This window comes from Lissotriton helveticus, chromosome 1_1, assembly GCF_964261635.1.
Source record: "Lissotriton helveticus chromosome 1_1, aLisHel1.1, whole genome shotgun sequence".
NCBI classification, from domain to species: domain Eukaryota; kingdom Metazoa; phylum Chordata; class Amphibia; order Caudata; family Salamandridae; genus Lissotriton; species Lissotriton helveticus.
Genome location: NC_136057.1, coordinates 399,992,841 through 400,016,368, shown reverse-complemented (window position 1 = coordinate 400,016,368; position 23,528 = coordinate 399,992,841). Strand labels below are relative to the sequence as shown.

The following is a 23,528-nucleotide window of genomic DNA, read 5'->3' as shown; positions in this document are numbered from 1 at the left end:
CGAAATTAGGGGAGCCCTCCACCGGGGCAGGTTGGCTCTCAGCCAGTCTAGTGTCCGAGGAGCCACAACAGCACCCAAGGCACCGCAGTTTACTAAAACACGGCATCGCCACTCACTCAATCTCACACCAACACAAAACTTTCACTTTCCCGGGTCACACAATCACAATGGGAAATTCACACCCACACGCAGTTGCACTTCCTATTACGTCAACACAATCCCTACCAAACACGTGTTATCAAAAATGGGACGAGGCCCGTCGACCAAGTCCTGGAGAACCTGGACCCTACCGCAGACCGAACAGTATACACACCGTTCCTAAATTGAGGAACACATCCGCCTCCCGGGTGGCACTACAGATCGCTGCGCACTACACCACGTGAGAACCGGGACCCGCACCCAGCGAACCACACACCCTAGGGGTTCGGGTAGGTCCCAAAATTCATCCGCAGCGAGCCACGCCTCGACAGCAGTACCATCTGGTCGGATGACAAACAAACGTCCACCCAATCTCCACTAAGTCTGTCAGGGGCGCCACTCGCACCCTGAGTTCCCCGGAGCACACTAGCCCCAGGAGCACACCGGCTCCTCCAATCACCAGAGACGCACCTGTCTCAGAGACACACCGGTCTCATGGAGCATCCCCGCTCCCTTAATCAACAGTCGGACCACTCACCTTCTATGCGCAGTACCGACTTCTACCGTTCTCCACCACCGGCTGCCAGGACCAACACGGTCAGCTCCAAAGTTCCGCCTTCCAGACTCCGGCGCAGGATCATGAACCGGGACCTCTCCTGAACAGCAGGTCGGGGCAGCGCTGCGAGAACCAAGCTCGGCATCAAAGTGGGTACCCAGACCCACCGTGCCGACCAGAGGGTCCCCGGTCTTCTGCTGCCCACTTACGGGTGAGAAAGATCCTTATCGCGGAGTCCCTGTTTGGGCGCCATCTGATAAGCGTGGCTCAAATCCACCCGAGTGACTTACCGCACTCACCTATAGTTACCCAATAATAAGTCAGCCGGACAGTGGAGAAGAATGAACAAGGTAAGTCTATTAGGCCACAAACTCCCATATGAGAGGGCCCCGTCCGACCTCACCCCTAAGAGTGCGCCGAGAGGACTGACCCATCCCAACACAGCAATACATTATAACAGGATACAGTAGAGTAAAACACACCCAGTCTGGAAAAATACTGGACCCCTAGAAGAGCGAACAATGGCCTCACACAAGAGGCATCTGCACCTGCGATGGCAACATTTCTTATCTCGGCCCAAGGCCGAGGAGCCAGGCCTCAGCGTCTCCAGCATATGAGAACACCACTGATAATGAATTTGTTATAGTTTCGATCACAGTTAGGTGAGAAAGGAAAACTACTGCGTTAGCATTTCTTTTCTCTATTCCTACGGGAGGGGGAAGTTTATGTGACTCGCACGCAAAGGGAAACACTCCAAAATGGTGGCACACAAGCTAAGCTAAGAGAACATGATAATGTAACACGCATAGATGAATATTAGATGAAGAATATGAACGTAAATGCATAAATGAATATACCATTGGTTAGACACATCCTGCTAACTCATAAACGAAAATGCAAATGTAAATGTAAATGGGCGGGGCATCGGGAAATGAAACCTATCAACACGTGCATGCATTTTAGTGGTATCTGTGTACATGTTCAAGGGATATGACCTAAAAACACAAATACTCCTATGGAGTGCTAGAAAATAAGGGAAAAAAAGCTGCACACACTGGGAGAAGTGTACGGAGACATGTACATGGTCCATTCGCTACGAGACTACGTTTGCCATGGACACTAATGGGCAGGCAGACCTTTTTTTTTATAGATTTTATTTATTGCCATTTCCAAAACAACAAGCAGTTAAAACAGTTCAGTCAGAAAAGCAGTTCAATGTCACAAGTATTACACATAGAAGTAACAGTACCACAAACATATAGTACAATCAGAGTAGGGCAGGCAGAACCGTGTGATATCAAGACTCAGCTTGGCTCCTTTGAAGAGAATTCAAGTTAAGCAACAACGGGGAATGGCGCACGAAAACACCTCACTGGTTGATGCTAAAAAAGTAAGAAAGTGCCCCAAAAGGAGAAACTTGAAGAAATAGAGCCATCCCTATAAAATGAGAAGCAGCAAGGTGAGGCATGAACATTTCAATAATTTCGCACAAGAGAAACATTGCTATGCAATTGCAGAAGATCACACAGGTACTTTAGAAGCTCTAACATGCACTGTTGTAACGCATATCTGAGTCACTGGAAGTCTGATTTTCCAGCTATAAACACCATTGCAGAACGACCACATATGGTGTACACACGCACTCACCTAGTACCAACACATGTGGAAAATAAACAGAAACTACAGTGTGCCAAGAAATAGCAGCCATACTCACATGATCCTGGGGAGGGGGTGATCTGTGGACAGGGCATGAGGGCGGGTGGTAGGAGACGGTGCTGGTAAAAGCACATGCACTGTGTAAAGTGCTGAAAAAGAAATAAAAACGTTGATCCTAAAATGGTTTTAAAAACTGGAGCAGTGGATATTCATAAGTACTCTGTCCATGGTCTGGGGCGGGCTAAACACAAGAAGAGGCATGGCCAAGCATGTCAGGGGCAAATGGCGACAAAGAATATGCGACAGATGATGGAGCAATCAAATGAGAAGCCTGCGGTTGGGCCACAAATTAAACACGTCTCTTCGAGACGGCGCATGCACTGTCTATCTCAGATCTATAAAAGGGCAAAGTTTTCAATGCAAACTTTGTGGATACTTAAAGCATAAAACACACATATTTTATGAGAAATGATCCCCTGCAGCCGCTCGGTCACCTGCCATGCGTACCCACTTGCTGTGGTTTCCAGCAGAAGGGGTTGTGCTACAGTAAACATGTGTCTGGTTGTGCTGCAGAGGCACCCATGCATTATTACAGGTATCAAACTGAGGAAAAGAGAAGAGCTGTTTTTGGAATGCATGAATATCGTCTGCCACAGTCAATTAATTTGAGCCACATTCCATGGCACTCTGTTTTTTTTTTGCTCGCTTAGCCACTGGAGGCAATGATAGATGATTGGATGGATTGGATTTGCTTCCTCTCTACCAATGCATCCTCATGGGTAAGGAAAGGGAGGGATGGCATGTCACTAGGCATTTGTTTGCTATGCGAGCGGAATGATACACAAATCCTCTTCTCTTTTGATGGGCTGAAATGTGGCCCGAGAACTCGCCAGTGGATGAAATTGATTTGTACATTCCTTTCATCACTTTGGTTGTTGCAGTGGATGCTCTAAGTGTTACTGGTGTACCCATACGTTGGTCTCCTGCTCACTGTGCCACAGGTAGACCTAAGAATCAGGGAGGAAACCTATGCAGGTGTTTCTTGGTCCCGTGCCTGCTAGTTCCCTTCTATTATAGGTATACCACAGCTATTGAAATCTCCCTTTGATTTTAATCGCTCTGTCGCAGATCGACCAACCCTCGTCCTGCTTTCTCAAGGGTTTCCTGGTGTGTCCAGTCCTTTTAGGCAGGCCGTCTTCACAGTTCCTCTGAACTGGTCCTAAACATGCAGAATAAAACCTCATGTAGAAAAGAGCCTTCTTGTCCAGCTGCCAGGCCACATCCACCAGGATGTTTCTATAAAGCTGACACATCTAATTTCCTATTCAATCATATTTTAATGGTTTCTTTCACAGAGCCAATTTATTAATTGTATGAAGTGTTACTGTGCCATCTTTTTAATGGTTTCCTCGTCTCATGGGCTCCCTCATTTCCTCTTTGGCGATACTTGGCTTTGACCTACAAGTCCTATTCGCAATTGTTGTCCTTCTTTAGTCCATTAATTAAAATCCCCTAAATGAAAACCAAGACAGCTGAATTTTCACTGCTTGCGACGAGTTTGCCACCAGCTGAGATACTACCTTCAATATCATTTACATAATTATTGTCAGGATATTGGATAAGAAACTGCTACTTATCATTAAACGGATGTAGATTTTGCAAGATGGAACTAATTTGAAAATCATTAAATTGCTGATATTTATTATTAATGTCTATATTATTTGTATTGATATTGTTGTAACTGTTATTAATATTGGTATTATTGTTGTCCTTGTTATTGTTGTTGTTGCGATTAGTATCAATATAGATATTAATTGATATTTGTATTCTTAATCTTATTATTATTAGTAGCATAATTAAATGTGTTATTATATAAATAATTTCTGTAATGCGTCTGTACAAAGCAAAATTAAACAATGGCATCCAATGAATTGGGCCTTGACCAGAGAAGATGCTTGGCCAGGGAGGACCTAGCCTGGGGCTAGTGAACTTTCATCCCTGCCACAGCACTCCCTCTTAGTAGGCTGCGGTCGCAACACATCAGCCTTTAGCACGTAGTTACGATATTTACAAAGGATCAGTTCACAAAATCACAGGTGTGATCCAATGTGTAAATCATATTCACACTTTATAAAGAGTTGGGTCAGTTGTCTTAACAATATATTCTTTTCTCCTTCTTTTCTTTGTAGGAAATCGTCCTGGTGGTGTTTTTTGGTGCGGAGTATGTTGTACGGTTGTGGTCGGCAGGTTGCAGAAGTAAATATGTTGGCTTCAAGGGAAGAATTCGTTTTGCCAGAAAACCTATTTCAATTATTGGTAAGAATGCCGCTCATATCTAGAAACGAGTTGCTGCAGCGTGATCTCTTATTGAAACTCGATGCGCCTGCGGTGTGCAGTCTACAAGAGTAGCCTTGGATAGATATTGAATAACAGGGTAAGGCTTATCATTTGCACAGTGACCCAGCTTCCCATGCTACGAGCTGTGCAACCTTACACTACACTGTGAATGTGAGGGCTGAATTGCTTACCATAGCAACCTAACGAAAGGTGTTACTTAAAGGGGCCATCCGGTGAATGATGTTACAATATGTCTCAAATCCCAGTGTTTTGTGTAGGAACATTCTGGATTGCCTATCGGTGGTGATTGCCAGCAATGCAGTAAACGGTAAAGAGAATTGTCTTCTGTCTTTACTGCAGATGGCCCCTTTAATATAATCTGGTGTGGGTCCTTTGCGGGCAGAGCCCTGTGATTTCTTTTGGTGGGTCAAACATTGATCATGACGGGGAGCTGTCCAAGGAGCCATTCTCGGTCATTCCTTGAGTCCCTGAATCTATGAGGAGATCTCGAAGGCCAGACATGGACAGCAATCTGATTATTAAGCTCCTAAAAAGTTAGCATGTGCTAGGGAGTGTACTTACAAAACTCAAGGCACCCCAAATGATCCGAGTACCAACTTTAATAAAATGTACAGTGGGCTTTGTGGGAGAACTAGTTCTTAACCCCTTCTATGCTGGTGATGGAACCACTCCGTCACCAGCCACGGGTGGGCTGTGCTAATGACGGAGTGGTTCCGTCATGGCCCGGCGTCGATTTTGCGCCTGAGCGGCGCATTCTATTAGGCGGGCGGGCCGTGGCGGAACCATTCTGCCATTAGCACAGCCCAACCATGGCTGGTGATGGAGTGGTTCCGACACCAGCATAGAAGGAGCATAGAAGGGGTTAAGATCTACTTCTCCCACAAAGCCCACTGTACATTTTATTAAAGTTGGTACTCGGATCATTTGGAATTACCGCCGCGGCCAAGGGGTTAAAGAAATGCTCCATAAGGCTTTTCCTGCGTATTCTCCATGTATATTCCGTTGCATTTCTTTGCATTAGACCAGTGCTGAGAGCTTAAATGAAATTTGTTTGATGGGACAAAGGCCCTTGGATCGGATGAATAAAGTTATGATGATGATGATGGTATGCATGCTACCAACTGAAGTGTAGTGTAGCTCCTATTTTCCCAATAGGCTCTGCGCATTGGAATAGTGCCTACAGCAGTAAAGGCCTAGGCCAGACGTTAACTAGGTCTACTACTGTCGATACTAGACTTAATTTTTGGGTTTGCCAGCTAAGCTCAGAGTTCGCTAGAAACTTTCTCGAATGTTCAAGGAAGGATTAACTCCCCTGATTAGACAAGAAGGGATTTAGTTTCTGACAACCATAGAACATGACAACTTTGCTCTCCCCTAATCAAGAGTCAATCTCGAGAGTCGTGTGAGCACAAGGCAATTATTTTACTCAGTCAGTACGTGCATTCTTAGTCTCATCAGAATGTAGAGAAAAGGAAGAGACGGGCGTGTTCAATAAAAGATGTTATTTATTGATCAGTCTCTTTTCTCGTACAAGAGAAATGGATCGATATTATTGCAATACTTATAGTTAAGTAAAGTGCATACATTAGAAGCAATAGTATAAAATAATACTGTAAAAACATTGATATGGTTTCTGAGCCATATGATGTTTAAAATGAATAAAATATATTTACATACACATATACATTTGACTAAACGTACTCAACTGGTGTTTCTAAATACGCCTACCCCGTGTACCTGACCTAAGTCTAATGCGTGGGCGGGAATAGAAAGTTACAGTTTAGTTTAAGTTTGTTTTTGCCAAGTGAATAACTAAAGAATTCTCTAGGAGGGGTTATTCAGTTCTGTACCTGGAATTTAGGATGAATGAGGAATGGTATCTCTTTCTCTGCTCTCGATATTCCAGGCTGCCTGCGAGGGCTGCCCAGAAGCGCCGGTGCTGGGTCTCTCGGCTTGAGATAGCAGCGCGTCTCTCAGCGCGTCAGGAAGGCGGGGCTGCTGGCTGCGGGGTCTGCTTCTGCTCTCGGCTTCGGCAAGTATGGCTGCTCCGTCTTGTCACCACGCGTGTGTTTGCATAGGGCAAGGTCGGCAATATTTATACCTTAAAGGTGCCGGGATTGACGTAAGGATGGACATAGGTACGTCAATAAAGATGTCATACGACTTGCTCGTTAGCACATTCTTTACTAAAGTTCTCTGTGAAATCAAAACAATGGCCGCACGGATTATCCAGGTTGTCATAGGTTTGATTTGTTATGAGAACGTCGTATGCCTTATCAGGGGCTGGAGGAATATCGCTTGTCTAATTAGATCTCAAGCGTTATGACCTAATCAGATAACACGTTCCTGTGCCGTAGTGTGACTGCGTCAGATAACGGTATCTGCATCATGGGGAATTTCTTGCCTCATGGGCTGACTGTTAGTTAACTAGCTAGTAAGTTTAACCAGAATAGGGTCAGGAATAGGGGGATCGAATCAGAACCTATAGAAATACACGACACCCACTCCACGCTAACTATGGTCATATCTACTAATCTATGCATAGTATAACATAGTACAACATACTATAGAGTATAGTGTATACCTTACCACCCCAAAATACACAAAATGCATTTCGAAATTTTCCAATATACTGAAAAATTGCAGTCATATATATTGTATGCACTTAAGCTATGAATTAAATGCAAAAGTAAACACGCATTGTTATGCATTATTGCTTGTTGGTATATGAGAAATACACATGAAATGGCTCTTAATATGGCTATACAGAAAAAAGTCGAAACCATTTCATCACATAAAATCTATTGCGAACATACCAGCGGGCAGCTAAAGTCTATAAAGTCTATAAAGTATCTAAAATAGAAATCTTAGTTCTCTAGGAATAGTCTCTTACTTTAAGCAGAAAATCAGTGTCCCGGGAAAAAAATATATAGAAAAATATTTTAGGGGCTTGCTGAAAAAAGTTGCTGTCCGTGAACTGGATTGTAATTGTTCATGTGACTTTATTTTTAAAGTTGAAGGCCGAATTCAGGGAACGCCGTGTGCGAGTTAACTCAAAAGTCTCTATTTCTGTTCCGGAGAGAACATCATATCATTCAGGCTTTCGAAAAAACTGTCAACAGCTTCATGGGAAAGTTCCTCTAAGTCGGAAATAGGGGTAACCATGCATTCATGCGCATGATTGTCTCCATTGACATTCTGATTTGCATTGCTGACAGAAGGTCGTACCTGTTCGATGCTGCTTTCATCTTGAACTTCACTACTCTTCAATCGCAGTGGTGAAGATTCCAGGAATGCCGTCATCAGAATTGGCAGCCTTTGAGGGCAGCACAGTGCGTGAACCTTGGTAGGAACCAACAGTGTATCTGCATCCACTGGCGCATCCGATTGTAGCGTCAGACAGGTGTCTAACACGCATTCTTCTCCGCATAGCAGACACCTTAGTACAGGTAAAACACACCTTTGCCACATTGGTCGAAATGATAGAAACCAAGTCATGTTTAGGTCTCTAAGCCGGGATAGTCCCAGGATTTTTGATATCCGGTCCCGGTATCCAATGGCTAGGATCGTATCTTCCATTGTCGTGAGATTTTGTTCTGTGACATGGGTTGCCATAACGAAAAATAAGGACTAGGAATAGGATTCCTGCAATTAGTCCTAGGATCAGGGGAAGTCCGCCAAAAATCGAATGGACGAAGTCTGGAAAAATACCCAGTATGGCTTTGAATGGTGTTAATGCCATCGAAAATACTGTCTTAAATACCTTTGAGACCCCTGTGGTATCAGAAATATTTAAGATTTCGCTCAGGATTTCCGCGAAATGTACGGGGGAATTAGTTGATAATAATGTATGTATCTCTGCAGTCGTCCTTGCGACTTGTAGATCATACGTTTCTTTAGATGACGTGAGCCTTGTAGGCGTCTGAAGAAGCACTGTTTTCATTCTGCTTAAAGTGTCTATTCGAATAGAAGTAATCTTCAATCCGGGCCATACCCTTGCCTCCTTGTCTGGAAAGGAGCTGGGAAACAAAGAACGTCCACAGCACTTGACCTTCGCCGTCGTAGTGACGAGATAAGGAGTACCGGGCATAAGACTACAGCATCTGCGGTCTACAATAAGAATGTAACTCCCATTATAGAGTCTTTGAAAGAATGGTTCTATTTCAGTTGCAGGTGCGCCTTGCTGGTGACATGAAAGGTTGTATGAATTCCCTTCACAGGCTCCGTGCAAACTAATACCGTTACACAGAAGCGTGCCGCTTAGTGACATAGCACAATTGTTGCCACTAAGAAACACTTTCTGTCCTTTGTTACTGACACATGCATGTGAATAGGGCAGGTTCCAAGTTGTTTTAAGGTACCCCTTTCCCAATTTCTCGTACATGCCAGCCTGTATATATTTTTGGCAGTATTGAAACCTGAAGGTTGAGATTGGAATATTTATGATTCCGTGGATTATCCATTCACTGACAGGTCGTTCTGACATTGTCAACGGTAATCTTTCTAGTTTTTCAATGCTCAAGATTGTATAATCAGCACCCTTCTGCGCCATACCGATCTGTCTATCAGTAAGGTTAAAGATTTGGAATAGTGACGTTGTGTTGATTAAACGCCAAGGCACATAGCCTGAACGCAGATTTTGTAACGTCCAGCCAAGCTGTACAATAGAACGCAATTGTGACTGACCATGTTGTAATAACAGTAAGTCTTGCGATAATATATCGATTGCTGAAGACACAATGCTGTCCAATGAAAAAATTCTGGAGGACAGAGTCATTAACCCATTGTCCACTACAGAAAGTGATTTTTCCAAATTAATACGGTCAATTTCCCGTATTCTCTCTGCTGTCTTAATTTGAGTAACCTTCCAGGCCTCATTGTATGCTGCATATACAGAGGCTGCTATGAAACGCTTATGACGCTGTTTGCGTGGTCCCAGTATGAAATCACGCAAGTCAGCACCATCAGTAAGTAAAGTTAGGTGTTGCTTAATTTCAGGCAGTGTGGAAGTTTGTAGCCATTGAAGGCATAATTTGCCCACACTGTAGGTTGTTATTATCCCTGGGTGATGTCTTTGAGGATATCTAGGGTCTGGCCTGTTCATTTTGAAACCCTGTGTTTTATTCAGGAATCTATCTTGACAGTTATTTGTATCTGTGGGCCAGATCAACCATTGTTTCCAATCAGAATGTGTTCTGTTTTGGTTAAGTATATGGTTTATGTCTATTTCTTCATCTGTTTCAGAGTTATTGCTAAACATTGTTGGCTTTGGAATAGACAGGTTATTTAAATCTTTGATTTTGGCTAAGCCAAGACAGGTGGTTTGTTGAACGGTGTCATTTAAAAATATCATTTGTTCTGGGATCATGCAGGCTCTAAACAAAGCTTCTATACCCTGTACTTGCCATTCTTTTGTACCCCAAACACTTTTCAAATCAACATGTTTGTCCCAATAATCAAATCCAAAAGTATTCATTTTTTCAAAGAAAGAATCTGAATATATCAATTTTGTGTTGGTTATCATGGTTTTCATCCCTGTCTTGTTTGACAATTTGTAATAAAATGTTTCAGCATTAGTTATGTTAAAACCTGAAAAATATGAATATTTGCCATACACGGTTCTAGAGCTCCCTTTTGGAGGTGTAGCACAATGTTCCCATTGATTAAAATTTAAAACATTTCTAGGTTGTGCAGATTTATGCAAGAAATGGTTACCATAATGGTTATAGCAGTACATGCTGTCATAATTTGTAGAACCCTGCAAATAATCATGTTTTGTAAATTTAGCAGACATTACTAAGTCAGACATCATATTGTTTATACTTTCAAAGTCCCAATCATCAGCAAAAGAGTTTGGTTTTGCAAAATCACTCAAGGAGATCTTGATTTGGTGTGGATATTTCAGGATCTCGACCGGACCATAAATTTCATAGTCAGTGTTGTCCCAGGCTACCCCACCAGGTATTGGAATTGCTGTGAAGTTGGCTGAAGAAAGTTCTGAAGAAAGTTCTCGTTTCTTGACGTGTGAAGATGTGTGTGGTTTGAGGACCAAGTTGATGTTCTGACTTGCTGTGTCCATTTTAGCATATTTTCCCTCAATGAAGCGTCCCAAAGTAAATACCACGATGAGCCAAAGTATGAGGATAAATGCACCAAAACCCACCCAAAATTCAATCCATAGAGAAACTAGATATGTTTCTTTCAGTTGTTTTAAAAGTTCCTTCGCTTTGTCTTTAAAGGATTTTGATGATGGCTGTGTCTTTTGTTCGCTGAAGCCTTCAGAGGAATCATCGAAGTTGATGAAGTAACCGGATGCAGTTCTGTCAATTGTTCCAATTGGTTCAGGATTTTTGTTTCTTGCATTTTCACTTGGTACTTCTGTATAGATTGGTGTGTCTCTGCTAAATGTCTTTATTTGGGTTTTCAGAGGTCTAAGTTCTATTGCATTGTTGCATAGTCCTTGTTGTTCTTCCGTAGGCGTTTCGAATGTGATGAGCCTCTTTGATAGGACCTCTGTACTGGTAGCAAACCTTGGTGTTCTGCTACTTATTGGGAGTCCACTTGGCCTACTGTTTGTTATCGGCCACATGTTGTGGTTTTACCAGGTCGATGGATACAACTCGGTTCTCCTTTTTTCCAGCAAGTGGCAGTAGTACAACTGATCTTGTCCCGTTGACAGACAATACAGGAACTGCTTTTCTGTAAGAAGGCCCAAATTCCTTCTTTACCGCGATCTTCTCCCTGACTAGATCCCCGACTTTTGGAATCCAGACAGGTCTTGCTGGGACAGGTGGTGATTCTTCAGTGGTCGTTGGCTGTTGTTTCAACTGTATGTTGCTCAGGTCTTTTCTTGTTTTGTTTAAGTCCTGCAAAATAGCCAAACGGTCTTTGACATCAAAGCTTTTTTCTGTTACCACTGAAGTCTGACTATCAAGGTCAGAGATCAACATCCTAGTTCCGAATAATAATTCGTACGGACTGAATCCCTTCAGAGAATTTCTTGGCAAGTTATTAAGACTACGTTGGACACTTATTAGATGTTTGACCCACCCAGCTCCCGAACCTAATATCCTTTCTATTATAGATTGCTTTCTGTCTTGGTTTTTTCTTTACACCATCCCATACCCTCAGGAAGGAAGTGAGAAGATTCCCGCTGGGCTGTGCTCATTTGGCCATTCTTTCCCCCCCCAGGCTGGATTGCCTGAGTGAAAACAATGGTCGAACGTAGCATGCTCTTAGCGTATATGCCATTTAGACTCGCATATCTTGTATAACAGTCCGGACGTCAGCCGAGTGCTGTGGATCTACATTATAAGTGGGAACTAGCCTGTATATGTTAATCGCAAGCCATTCTTTTTAGTGGTGATGTTATCTGCCTTGATACGACGAGGTATTAAACTGCTTCTCTCCCCACTGCGATCTCTGTTGCAGTTTGGGCAGTTTTTTACAAACATGGTGTAGTGCAGGCTCATGCCTGGCCACCAGTACCGTGATTGTAATTCTTCCAGAGAATCTTTTAATTTAAGGTGTCTGAGACCCTCGCCCATGTGTGCGTCTGCGATTAACAAGTTTCTCCTGTCCATGTTTGGAATCACTCTATCCCCCACTCCAGGGATTCGAGCAAAAGGAATGGAGTTTGCATCTATGATGTATGTGTAATTGAGTGGATAGTTGATCGGTAACGCCGAGCAGTCGCCTTTTGATGACGTTTTTACTGCCAGCAATGTTTCGCCGTCAATGTATTTTAATGTACGCTTTTTCCGATCTACGGGAGCCGGTTTACTGGCTGCCGCTGTGGCTGTTTCAGCCAATGAATTCCCTACAACGTGAACGCCATCACGCTGGTGACTCAGTGAGTGTGTCACGTGAGTCTTTGGTAGTTCTTTTTTCAAAAGAGCTACCTGTTCCCAGAGCAGTCTCTGCTTTATTGGTGCATCTGTGTCATCTTTGTAACCGTTCTGAATCCATGTCTGCAAATCCTTGTTATATGCTTTGACGCAGAAATATGAATCTGACACTATAAGCGTCGGGAATTCGCGATCCGCATTATCTAGCGCCATTTTCAAAGCTAATATTTCAGTTTGCAGTTCTGAATTAGTTTCTACTGAGTGTGATTTTGTTAATAGAGGTCTTAGTTTACCTCCGTGCCACACTTCTTTTGTAATCTCACATGTGGGATTGTATGCATGTTCTCCCCAAACGGAGGGTTGAGCATGTCCGTCTGTATAGATTACACAGGCGTAATGTCTTAGAGGCAGAATGTCGATTGGCAGAGGATACGTTTTTTCATATTTTAGATTTTTTAATTCTTCTAGTTCTGGATCAAAGAAGTAATATACTTTGTCCGTTGTGATTGAATTTACCCATTGTAACCATTCTGGATCCAATGTTGTTGTTGGTAAATTACACGGTGTTGTTAATGCCTCAAAAGCTGATTCTGCTGTTCTGACTGTGATATGTCTACCGTCAGCTATGTCTTTTTCTCTAGCTATTGCCGTTTGAACTGCTTGAACAATTTTTCCTTTGTTGTTGTATCTCTGTTCAGCTTTTGTGTACAAATGTGATTTGAATGCAATTGGTACCTTATCTCCCTCATTAGAGGTTAGGTATGTGAATCCGCATCTCCCTGGGATGACTCGGATCACAAGGTTTCGTGTATTATCACGGGTTTCTAATTTCGTTTTAATTAGCATGTCTGTTTGTAAGGATCTCAAAACTTCTGTGTGTGCTTGAGTCCAACTGGATCTTTTAAAGTTTGGTTTAATTAGATCGTAAAGGGGTTTGACCCTTTCTGCGTAATTTGCAATGTAAGTTCTTCCGAAATTTAGGAAGCCTAGAATTGACTGTAGGTTTTTTAGTGTCTTAGGAGCTTGGATTACGGCACATTTCTCTAGGAAATTGTCTGCCAGGCTCTTGCCTTCACTTGATAACTCATATCCTAAGAATAGGACCGTCAGATGGGCAATTCTGGACTTTTTGAAGTTGAATTTGTAACCCTCTGCAGCGAAACCAAGTATTATGGTGTTCACTCTTTTCAAGTGAGTTTCCAAGCCATCATCTGTTAAGTAAATGTCATCGACATAAGATAATGCTTCATCATCATATTGTTGTAGTAATTCTGTTACTCTCGCTGAGAATACCCCCGGGCTATTCTTGTACCCCTGGGCTAACCGACAGAATTGTTTTTGAGTGCCATTTACTGAGAAAGCTGTTAAATATCTGCTCTCTGGTGCTATGTTTTGACAAAAGAATCCGTTGGAGATGTCCAAGGTTGTTTTGTATTTTTTGCGCACTATGTTATTCATTAGTGCAGCACTGTGTGAGTTTTGCACTGCAAAAGTTTTGCAACATGTGTTAAGGTGTCGGTAATCCAAAACTAGACGGTATGAATTGTCTGGTTTGGAGACCGGAAACAAAGGATTGTTCATTTGTGAGGTGCAAGTTTCAATCACCCCTTGGTATTCTAGCTGATCTAGTATTTCATTTACTTGTTTTTTAGCTTCTTGCTTAATTGGGTACTGCCTTTGTGCAGTAGGTTGTGATTTTAACTGGACTTTGTGAGAAGGAGAATCCTCATCCCATCCTACATGATTTTTATATAAAGCAGGTGCTAAGGCCACTGCCCACTTTCTAGCAAGTGTATATTTTTTATGAATCGGTATTTGATTCGAGAAGGCAGGCATAATTACTTCTTCGCCATGAGGGCACTCCCTGACAAACTCTGGTGGCCAGTCTTTTTCAGCTAGAAGGATGTCATAGCCCTTGGATAGGTTATCCCAAAATAGTCCCCTTATTTTCCTAGTCTTATCTCCCTCTATACGTAATGTTATCTCGTATATTTTGTGGGGCTTGCTAACTCTGGTATCTGCAGTTTCCACTTGAAGGTATTCATTCGTGTCCACTGTCTCCAGATGATTCATAAGGACTTTGCGAGCTATGCTCACCTCTGCTGCGCTGTCTAGCATTGTCTGAGCCCACTCTCCGTTTTTCAGTTGTGTCCTCAGTATTCTCGGCATTGTTAACTACCTTGATACTGGCTACCTTCTTTTTTGGAAATTGTGATTTCTTTTTCAGTTGAGCAGGTTCCTTGTCTTTGGACTTGGCGTGCTCTTCTGATCGTCCTCTTCTTTCCGATTTCTGCGAGGAATTCTGAAAAGATTGAGAGGGACGTGTATCAATGTCTTGATATCTATCAGGTTTTTTAATATTATCCCTATTTCTAAGGTTATATCTATTCCCAGAGGGTTCACTCTGAGGTGACCTTTGTCTCGGGTTTGGAGATTTCTCTCTTCGCCTAGGAGACCTTCCTCTGGACTGGAATTTCTTTTCTTTAGGATTGGATTGTTTATTTCCATCCCAGTTCTTTTTTGGTGAATTATTATTAAAAAATATTTTTCCCGGACTTGTAATCAGTTGCGGTTTTACTGGTATTCCACCTAGACTATCTCTGCCTAGTTCTTCATAGGATTTTTCTATGATTCTGGCAATTTCAGCTGGTTGGTCTGCTATATCTGTCTCTTTTAACCTCTGGCGGATCGCCACGTTTGCTGCTTCACCCTTTATGTTGGCTAGTAATATAGCCGAGACCTGCTTGAAGTCTTTTAGTAATTTCATACCAAGAGTTAAAGCTGGTTCTGGACCGTATTCATCTTGAATTTGTTTTAGCACATCTGGTATCACCGAAATGGATGGGACACCGTGCGTTTTTGTATAGATGGAAGCAAAGACTGTACCCCAAGTGTCACAGTCCTCAATGTGTGGTGCGATTCCCATTGGGAGACATATAGTCAGAATCCTGTGTTTTTCTAATGGGGTGGTGTCAGGAAACACCGCCTCTATTTGGGTAATTTTCTGTGCCAACCAGAATGGTATCTGTTCCCGTTTAGCTGGAACTTTACCTAGGCAGGATTGGATGTTCTGTGGTGTAATTTTATTTGTGTTCCCCTGGTGAGGGGTCAGCTGTGGAAGTTTAATCGCTGGCTGAATTGTTGAAGTCCGCATTACATACTGAACTAATTGTCTGTGAATTTTTAGTAGTTGTTTTAGCTGTATTAACAGCTCTGCTGCAGGCATTCTTTCGATGTCTGGATGTGGTGTGTATCCGGCTAGGACCGGCCACGTTGCTCCTGGTCTTCCTAAAGGACCGAGCCTTGTAATGTGATTGTTATGTATTAGGGCGCCATCAAATAAGAGCAAATGCTCTTGGAATTTGAGTGGTACTTCCACCTCCTCGAAAGGAGTGTACGTTTCAGGAGGTTCCTCTACTTTGTAATAGTGGAAGTACTTTGTTACAGCATTTGCTGCTGGAAAATGTATCCATGTATAGTATACCTCTGTCTGCCGATATTCGTGTGCCTCAATTACGAATATGACTGTGCCACCTCTAGGTGTCAGTCCATTTTCTATAAGTTTTAAGGTTATAGATCTCCTTTTGGCGACCTGGATGAGTATTATATCCGGGTCTGCTGTTTGCATGGTAGCATCAGCATCTGCTATTTCAGTAGCTAATCTAATTGCCTCTCTTTCTCCATCACTGTCTCCCATTTTACTGACAGGATGGTATTATTTTTATTTGCAGATCAGGTTTCTTTATGGAAACAGAGATTAGGTGCACAATATTTTGGAACTGTTTTATCCTTCAACGTTGACTAGACCAAGAACCATACATAGGAGTTCCCTCCTGCGAGGTTTTGGAGGATATTATAACCTTTCACCCACTCCAGACGTCTTTGGAGTATTTAGGAAAAGGGGTCTGAGTGAGAAAGCACGACTGAGTTACTTTAAATGTCTTACGTTAGTTTTATCGCCCTTTCCAAACACGTTGGGCGCCATGTAGTGTAGCTCCTATTTTCCCAATAGGCTCTGCGCATTGGAATAGTGCCTACAGCAGTAAAGGCCTAGGCCAGACGTTAACTAGGTCTACTACTGTCGATACTAGACTTAATTTTTGGGTTTGCCAGCTAAGCTCAGAGTTCGCTAGAAACTTTCTCGAATGTTCAAGGAAGGATTAACTCCCCTGATTAGACAAGAAGGGATTTAGTTTCTGACAACCATAGAACATGACAACTTTGCTCTCCCCTAATCAAGAGTCAATCTCGAGAGTCGTGTGAGCACAAGGCAATTATTTTACTCAGTCAGTACGTGCATTCTTAGTCTCATCAGAATGTAGAGAAAAGGAAGAGACGGGCGTGTTCAATAAAAGATGTTATTTATTGATCAGTCTCTTTTCTCGTACAAGAGAAATGGATCGATATTATTGCAATACTTATAGTTAAGTAAAGTGCATACATTAGAAGCAATAGTATAAAATAATACTGTAAAAACATTGATATGGTTTCTGAGCCATATGATGTTTAAAATGAATAAAATATATTTACATACACATATACATTTGACTAAACGTACTCAACTGGTGTTTCTAAATACGCCTACCCCGTGTACCTGACCTAAGTCTAATGCGTGGGCGGGAATAGAAAGTTACAGTTTAGTTTAAGTTTGTTTTTGCCAAGTGAATAACTAAAGAATTCTCTAGGAGGGGTTATTCAGTTCTGTACCTGGAATTTAGGATGAATGAGGAATGGTATCTCTTTCTCTGCTCTCGATATTCCAGGCTGCCTGCGAGGGCTGCCCAGAAGCGCCGGTGCTGGGTCTCTCGGCTTGAGATAGCAGCGCGTCTCTCAGCGCGTCAGGAAGGCGGGGCTGCTGGCTGCGGGGTCTGCTTCTGCTCTCGGCTTCGGCAAGTATGGCTGCTCCGTCTTGTCACCACGCGTGTGTTTGCATAGGGCAAGGTCGGCAATATTTATACCTTAAAGGTGCCGGGATTGACGTAAGGATGGACATAGGTACGTCAATAAAGATGTCATACGACTTGCTCGTTAGCACATTCTTTACTAAAGTTCTCTGTGAAATCAAAACAATGGCCGCACGGATTATCCAGGTTGTCATAGGTTTGATTTGTTATGAGAACGTCGTATGCCTTATCAGGGGCTGGAGGAATATCGCTTGTCTAATTAGATCTCAAGCGTTATGACCTAATCAGATAACACGTTCCTGTGCCGTAGTGTGACTGCGTCAGATAACGGTATCTGCATCATGGGGAATTTCTTGCCTCATGGGCTGACTGTTAGTTAACTAGCTAGTAAGTTTAACCAGAATAGGGTCAGGAATAGGGGGATCGAATCAGAACCTATAGAAATACACGACAGAAGGAGAGCACAGCTCACGCCCTAGCTTGATGGGAATGGGGTATTGCTGTAAAGCAGTGGTAGGTGAGGAGGGATTTGGGGAAGTTTATTATTATTTATTTATTTCAGAGTTTTATATAGCTTTGGCCAGACCCGAGGGTATCAGAGCGCTTTACAACCTTTTGTCATGTAACAATCATTAATAAAGTGAGAGAATATAAACACAGTAGTAACTGTAGTGATTCGTGACAACTTCTTTTCAGTGAGGGGGGACAAAGGTATCAATCACATAACAGTGTAAAACAATAGTAAACAGATCAATTCTTGACGCAAGTCCAGAGGTAGGTGGTGGCAAAGTCCTCTTGTCAGCGTGACTGTATACTCAACTGGGCAGGATTGGGTGCTAGTTATCCCTTTTGAAGAGATCAACTGAGGTAGAGTTCTTTGAGCTGGCTTTTGAATTTTATGAAGGAGGGGTTTGTCCTAATATGGACTGGGATGTCGTTCCAGATTTTGGATGAATTACCGGAGAAGGAGCATGATAAAAAAATTTGTTTTCGAGTTCTCAGAGGGATGAGGAGTAGGGTGTTTGTACTCCTAAGGTTCCTTGTCTGACCCGCCTTGGTGAGTTTGGATGCCAGGTAGGCAGGTTTACCCGTGTGGAGAGCTTTGTGATTGAGACACGCAGTTCTGAACCTTGCACACATTTCTATTGGGAGCCATTTTAGCTCCCTGAGAGCGGGAGAGATGTGTTCATATTTCTTTACTCCTGTGACCATCCTGGCTAGTGCATTTAGAGTTGATCGGAGGGGAGCTAAGTGAGATTTTGCCATGCCTGTGAGGGTTGCATTTCCGTAATCCAATCTGGACAGAACCAGGGATTGTCTGGCTTGTTTGAGGTCATTGGGAGGGATGAAGGGTTTTATTTTGTTGAGTAGTTTTAGGTTGAGGAACGCGCTCTTAGCGGTGTACTTGATGTGTTTGACCATATCTAAGTTAGAGTATAGAGTAATTGCCAGAGATTTTACGGAGTCGGCAGGGATGAAATTGCAGGTGAGAGCATCAATAGTTTTTAGCCATTTTGTGATTTTGGGGGTCAGCTCTTTGTTGTATATGAGAAGCATTTCCGTCTTGTCTTGGTTGAATTTCAGGTGGTTGAGGGCCATCCAGTGTTGGACTTCTTTTAGGGTGTCATTTAGTCTCTGAATGTCCTCAATGGAGGAGGTTTCCAGGTAGATCTGTGTATCGTCTGGGATTTGGGGAAGTTTAGAAGCACCCTGCCACATTCTCTTGGGCCGGCTGCTGGATCCAGGTCTACCTCTGCCCCAAACCTGCTTCTTCTTCTTTACATATTAGATCTTTGAGTGGGTAGCGACGCCTATCAGTCAGGTAACCTATGAGTGAATGAGAAGAACAGAAAAAACATATATCTTAGAAACAATGGGACCACCAATAAAGATCATACAAATATCCTAAACCTTGTCATGCAAGCTGCATCCACATAAACCAAATTGTGTTTAAAGATTTCTAACTTCTCTTCTTCCACAGATCTTATTGTTGTGATCGCATCCATCATTGTCCTGAGCGTAGGATCCAATGGACAGGTGTTTGCAACATCTGCAATAAGGTAAGTGCTGCTTTATTGTTCTCCATGAGATGTACCTTCCTTTGCACAATGCCCTGTTGGCCAGCACTCAGGTCAGTGGTGTAACGAAACTTGAGGCCCCCCCCCCCAAAGTTCACAGAGGTAGCCCCCCCGCTCTGGTATCAGAACGGGGGTGCCCCACCTCCCATGCACAGTGCAAGAGGAGGAGCCCTGGAGCTCGGGCCCCAACACACCGGGGGCTATTGTTACACCACTGACTCCGGTAGGGCTTTAAAGGACTGTTTCAGTAATTCTTGGGTCAATTTACATGATTTAACAGTTTGAAAACTGTGATAATATGTTTGCAAAACTCCACCCTGCAAACTCGTTTGCCTGGCCATGTACTAAGCACTGAGAACAAAAATTATTTACAAATGTAATAGATGGGCCAATCCTTTTCCAAAACCCGAGGAATGACAGACATTGGGCTTGGGTTTTAGAGGAATTAGCTAAGCTTGTACATTTGCACAGGTTCTTCTCCAAGCCTGCCTGAACTTTAATATATCTAGAATGATTTAGATTTTTGCATTGGTACCATCATACCGTGGCTCTCCACAATATGCCAGGGTTAACCACCAGGGCCAGAATTTGCCAGGAGTTACTGCCTTTGTACAAGAGCCAGTGTTATACCACAGATTATCACCATTGTGACACCATAATGCTTGGAATAACCACCAATTGGCCAGGGTCTGCATTTTAACAAAAAATACCACTACTGGAACAGTGGCAGCAAATTGTCAGGGATTACCACTATTGATCGATGGTCAGCATTTTACTAGGCATTACCACCATTGTGCCAAGGTCAGCATATTGCCAAGGATTACCAACATTTTGCCAGGACCAGCATTGTTAGCAGGAATCACAACCATTGTATCAGGGCTGGCTCGTTCACAAGAATGACCACCATTGTGCCAGGGTCTTCATGTTGTTAGGGATTACCACCATTGTGTCAGGCATTACGACAGTTGTGCCAGGACCAGCATTTTACCAGGAATTACCACCAGTGGGACAGGGCCAGCATGTTACCAGGGTTTATCACCGATGTGCCAAGTTAAGCATATTGAAAAGATTACTACTATTGTACAGGGCCATCACAGCACCAAGGATTTTCATGGTTGTTCCAGAGACCGCATATTGCCATGGAGTAACACCATTGTGTAAATTTCAGAATTTTACCAGGGATAAGACAGACTTAAGACAAAATCCTAACTTTACTACTACTTAATGCCTTCTGTGAATACCAAAAGTAGTAAATTTAGGATTTCGTCTTAAGTTAGTTCTGTGACTCGGGACAGATGTTTGTGCAAATAGACAAATGCTACTTAAAGAGCAAGTGCCATTAATGATGGGTTCTGGTTTAGTGCAGAGGGAGTAGGGTCCGGTCCAATAGTGCATTCTGGAGCACATGTTAACAAATATATACCATAAATATGAACTGTAGGTCATGGTCCAGAAGGGTGCACGTGGACCTCCTCACATACCATAAGTCTCCTAGTTGGGCCATCTGAGTTTCAATGTTGTTGATATTTAATGAAAGACTTGAGAAGTTTATTTTGTAAACCAAGAAGATAATGTTATGTAGGTGTGTGCTGTAAAACATGACTTCGAAAAAGCATTACATGTTGCAAGACAAACATGCAAACGCATGTTTATTGTGCATTTTCAAAGTGAATTCCTTCAAGGGTTTCTGGGGTGCTGCGTGTCCTGCACCCCTGGTACCGGCCCCTCTGTGTTGTGTTGTGTTGTGCTGTTCTGTTTTACAGTCATGTGTTTAAAGGGAACCCTCCTCACATAATTCCATGCTTGTTCCTTCCTTCCAGGGGCATCCGCTTCCTCCAGATCCTGCGCATGCTGCATGTTGATCGCCAGGGCGGTACTTGGAGACTTCTGGGATCTGTCGTTTTCATTCATCGCCAGGTATTGACTCATATATGTGAAGCACCACATTTATTTTTATGCTAAAATGTAATGCCTGCTGCAACGAGGATGCAAGTAATAGCAATAAAGAAAATAGTGAAGTTTCCGAAAAATTGAGAATTCCGCCTCAGAGTGCTGTGCATAACCCAAGGGAGATAGGAAGAACATCTTAAGGATAAACAAAGTGGAGCGATCATGTGATAAGTCAGATAAAGAGAGAAGAAAAAAACACCATGAAGTAAGGTGATAAAGCTAGAACTGGATTACCATAAAGGAAGATTGACCTATATAGTCAGCAAACAAGGTTTCCAATATTGAGCTTTCTTCTAAGAAATAATGTATATGGTGTGTTTGTTTGTTCAGTTGGTTCAAGGGAAGCCACCCATGTACTCCAACTCCCAGAACCCAGGGGCTTAATGAAAGGCCCAGAGACTGCAACACAGAGGTTTATGCTAACTTTCACCGTCCCAATTTATGTGCATTGTATATGACTATTATCTTTAACACAGTTTGCAGATGTGTGTTTGTTTGTTCAGTTGGTTCAAGGGAAGCCACCCATGTACTCCAACTCCCAGAACCCAGGGGCTTAATGAAAGGCCCAGAGACTGCAACACAGAGGTTTATGCTAACTTTCACCGTCCCAATTTATGTGCATTGTATATGACTATTATCTTTAACACAGTTTGCAGATGTGTTGCACATGAGGTATTCTAACCTATGAGCTTTCGGTGGTCTCTTTGGTGTACATGGTGATTCTTGAGCTGCACGTGGGCCGTTTGTATTGCTAGTGTGGTGATGTTGCATTCTAAGGTTGGGAAGCCGCTGATTTTCCTCCCCCATGGCCTCATAAAATGGTGATATGTGGCCACTGTGAATGAATGAATGAAGAGATATTTATAGAGCGCAACTCAATGGCCGCCGCTACTAAACAGGATTGTCGGGGCAAGGGGGTGGGAAAGGGAGGTGAGGGTAGTAAATGAAAAATAAAATGGAAAAAAAGCCAGCCACCACCTCTCGGTCCTCTTCGTCACTCCAGAAGAAGGAAGGAAGCAGGAAACAGGGAGCACACAGGTTCCTAGATTCCCTTGACCAATCACAACCCTTCCTTGCAGCAGCGTTGTGATTGGTCTGAGCACCTTGCAATGGCAGCAGGTGGATTTTAAATATGGTGAAGCGGAAAGTGTAGCCCTGATGAAACTAAGTGGGCACTACAAGCGAGCAAAATTAAAAGAAAGTTGTGCAGGGATATTCCCATGCCCCCACCTCCCAACGCAAAGAAAGTTTTGAAACAAAACAGATTAAAATTATAGATTTTACAGCACACTGCCAGTCATGGAAAACTTTGCATTTCTCAGTAATGCGTAGAGCAGTAACACAGTGCGTATTATTTTCACCTAGACATAACTGCACACAAATACAAGTATTCACTGCCTTAAACAATTAAGATCCCTGCAGAAAACTTGAATTCGTATACAATACTTTCTGCCACTCACTTTCTACAGTTGTGTTGTCTATTACGCAACACAAAAGCGATTAAGGCCAGAATCAGACAAGCACGCTTCCCTCATACTAAGCTCACACCCCAGTAATAGAGATCCCTTATTGCTGACAATACCTATGTATCGGACTCTTGATGTTTTGTACCATTCATATTAACCATTTCCCACAGAGATCCTCAATACAATCTAAGTTTAGCAATACACATGCCATGCTTCTCCCTATCTGCAGAAGCCACCTGGGCATTGCTGCTGCTGGTACCAGTGTTCATTATTTCATGGAGACAATGAGGCCTAATGGCAACAGCTGCCACCCATGCAACTCTACTCTATCCTTGCCCCACTGTCCCCCCTCACTCCTATGTAATCCTTCTCTCCTTCCTTTGTGCTTCCATGGTCTGTTACCTTTCTCCCACCATTTATAATTGGTTTTGTCCCTCATCTTCATTCTATTCACTTTTCAACCCTTTTCCCCTGTCTCTCAGCTCTTTACTTTCTATACAGTAGTACTTAACAGCTCTCTCTCCACTTTACCTCTACTCTTCTCGATTCAAAATTGGCCCGGGCACCCTAAAAAC

At 42.9% G+C, this 23,528-nt stretch overlaps 1 protein-coding gene across 1 annotated transcript in view; it reads left to right on the top strand.

The window, feature by feature from the left end:
* Positions 1–23,528, top strand: part of LOC144762279 (potassium voltage-gated channel subfamily KQT member 1-like) — an 862,620-nt gene that overhangs the window by 593,293 nt on the left and 245,799 nt on the right. Inside the window, exons 3-5 of the mRNA XM_078647419.1 lie at positions 4,540–4,666; positions 19,441–19,519; positions 21,358–21,454. Coding sequence (XP_078503545.1) covers positions 4,540–4,666; positions 19,441–19,519; positions 21,358–21,454 — 303 coding nt within the window. The remainder of the gene's footprint in view (positions 1–4,539; positions 4,667–19,440; positions 19,520–21,357; positions 21,455–23,528) is intronic.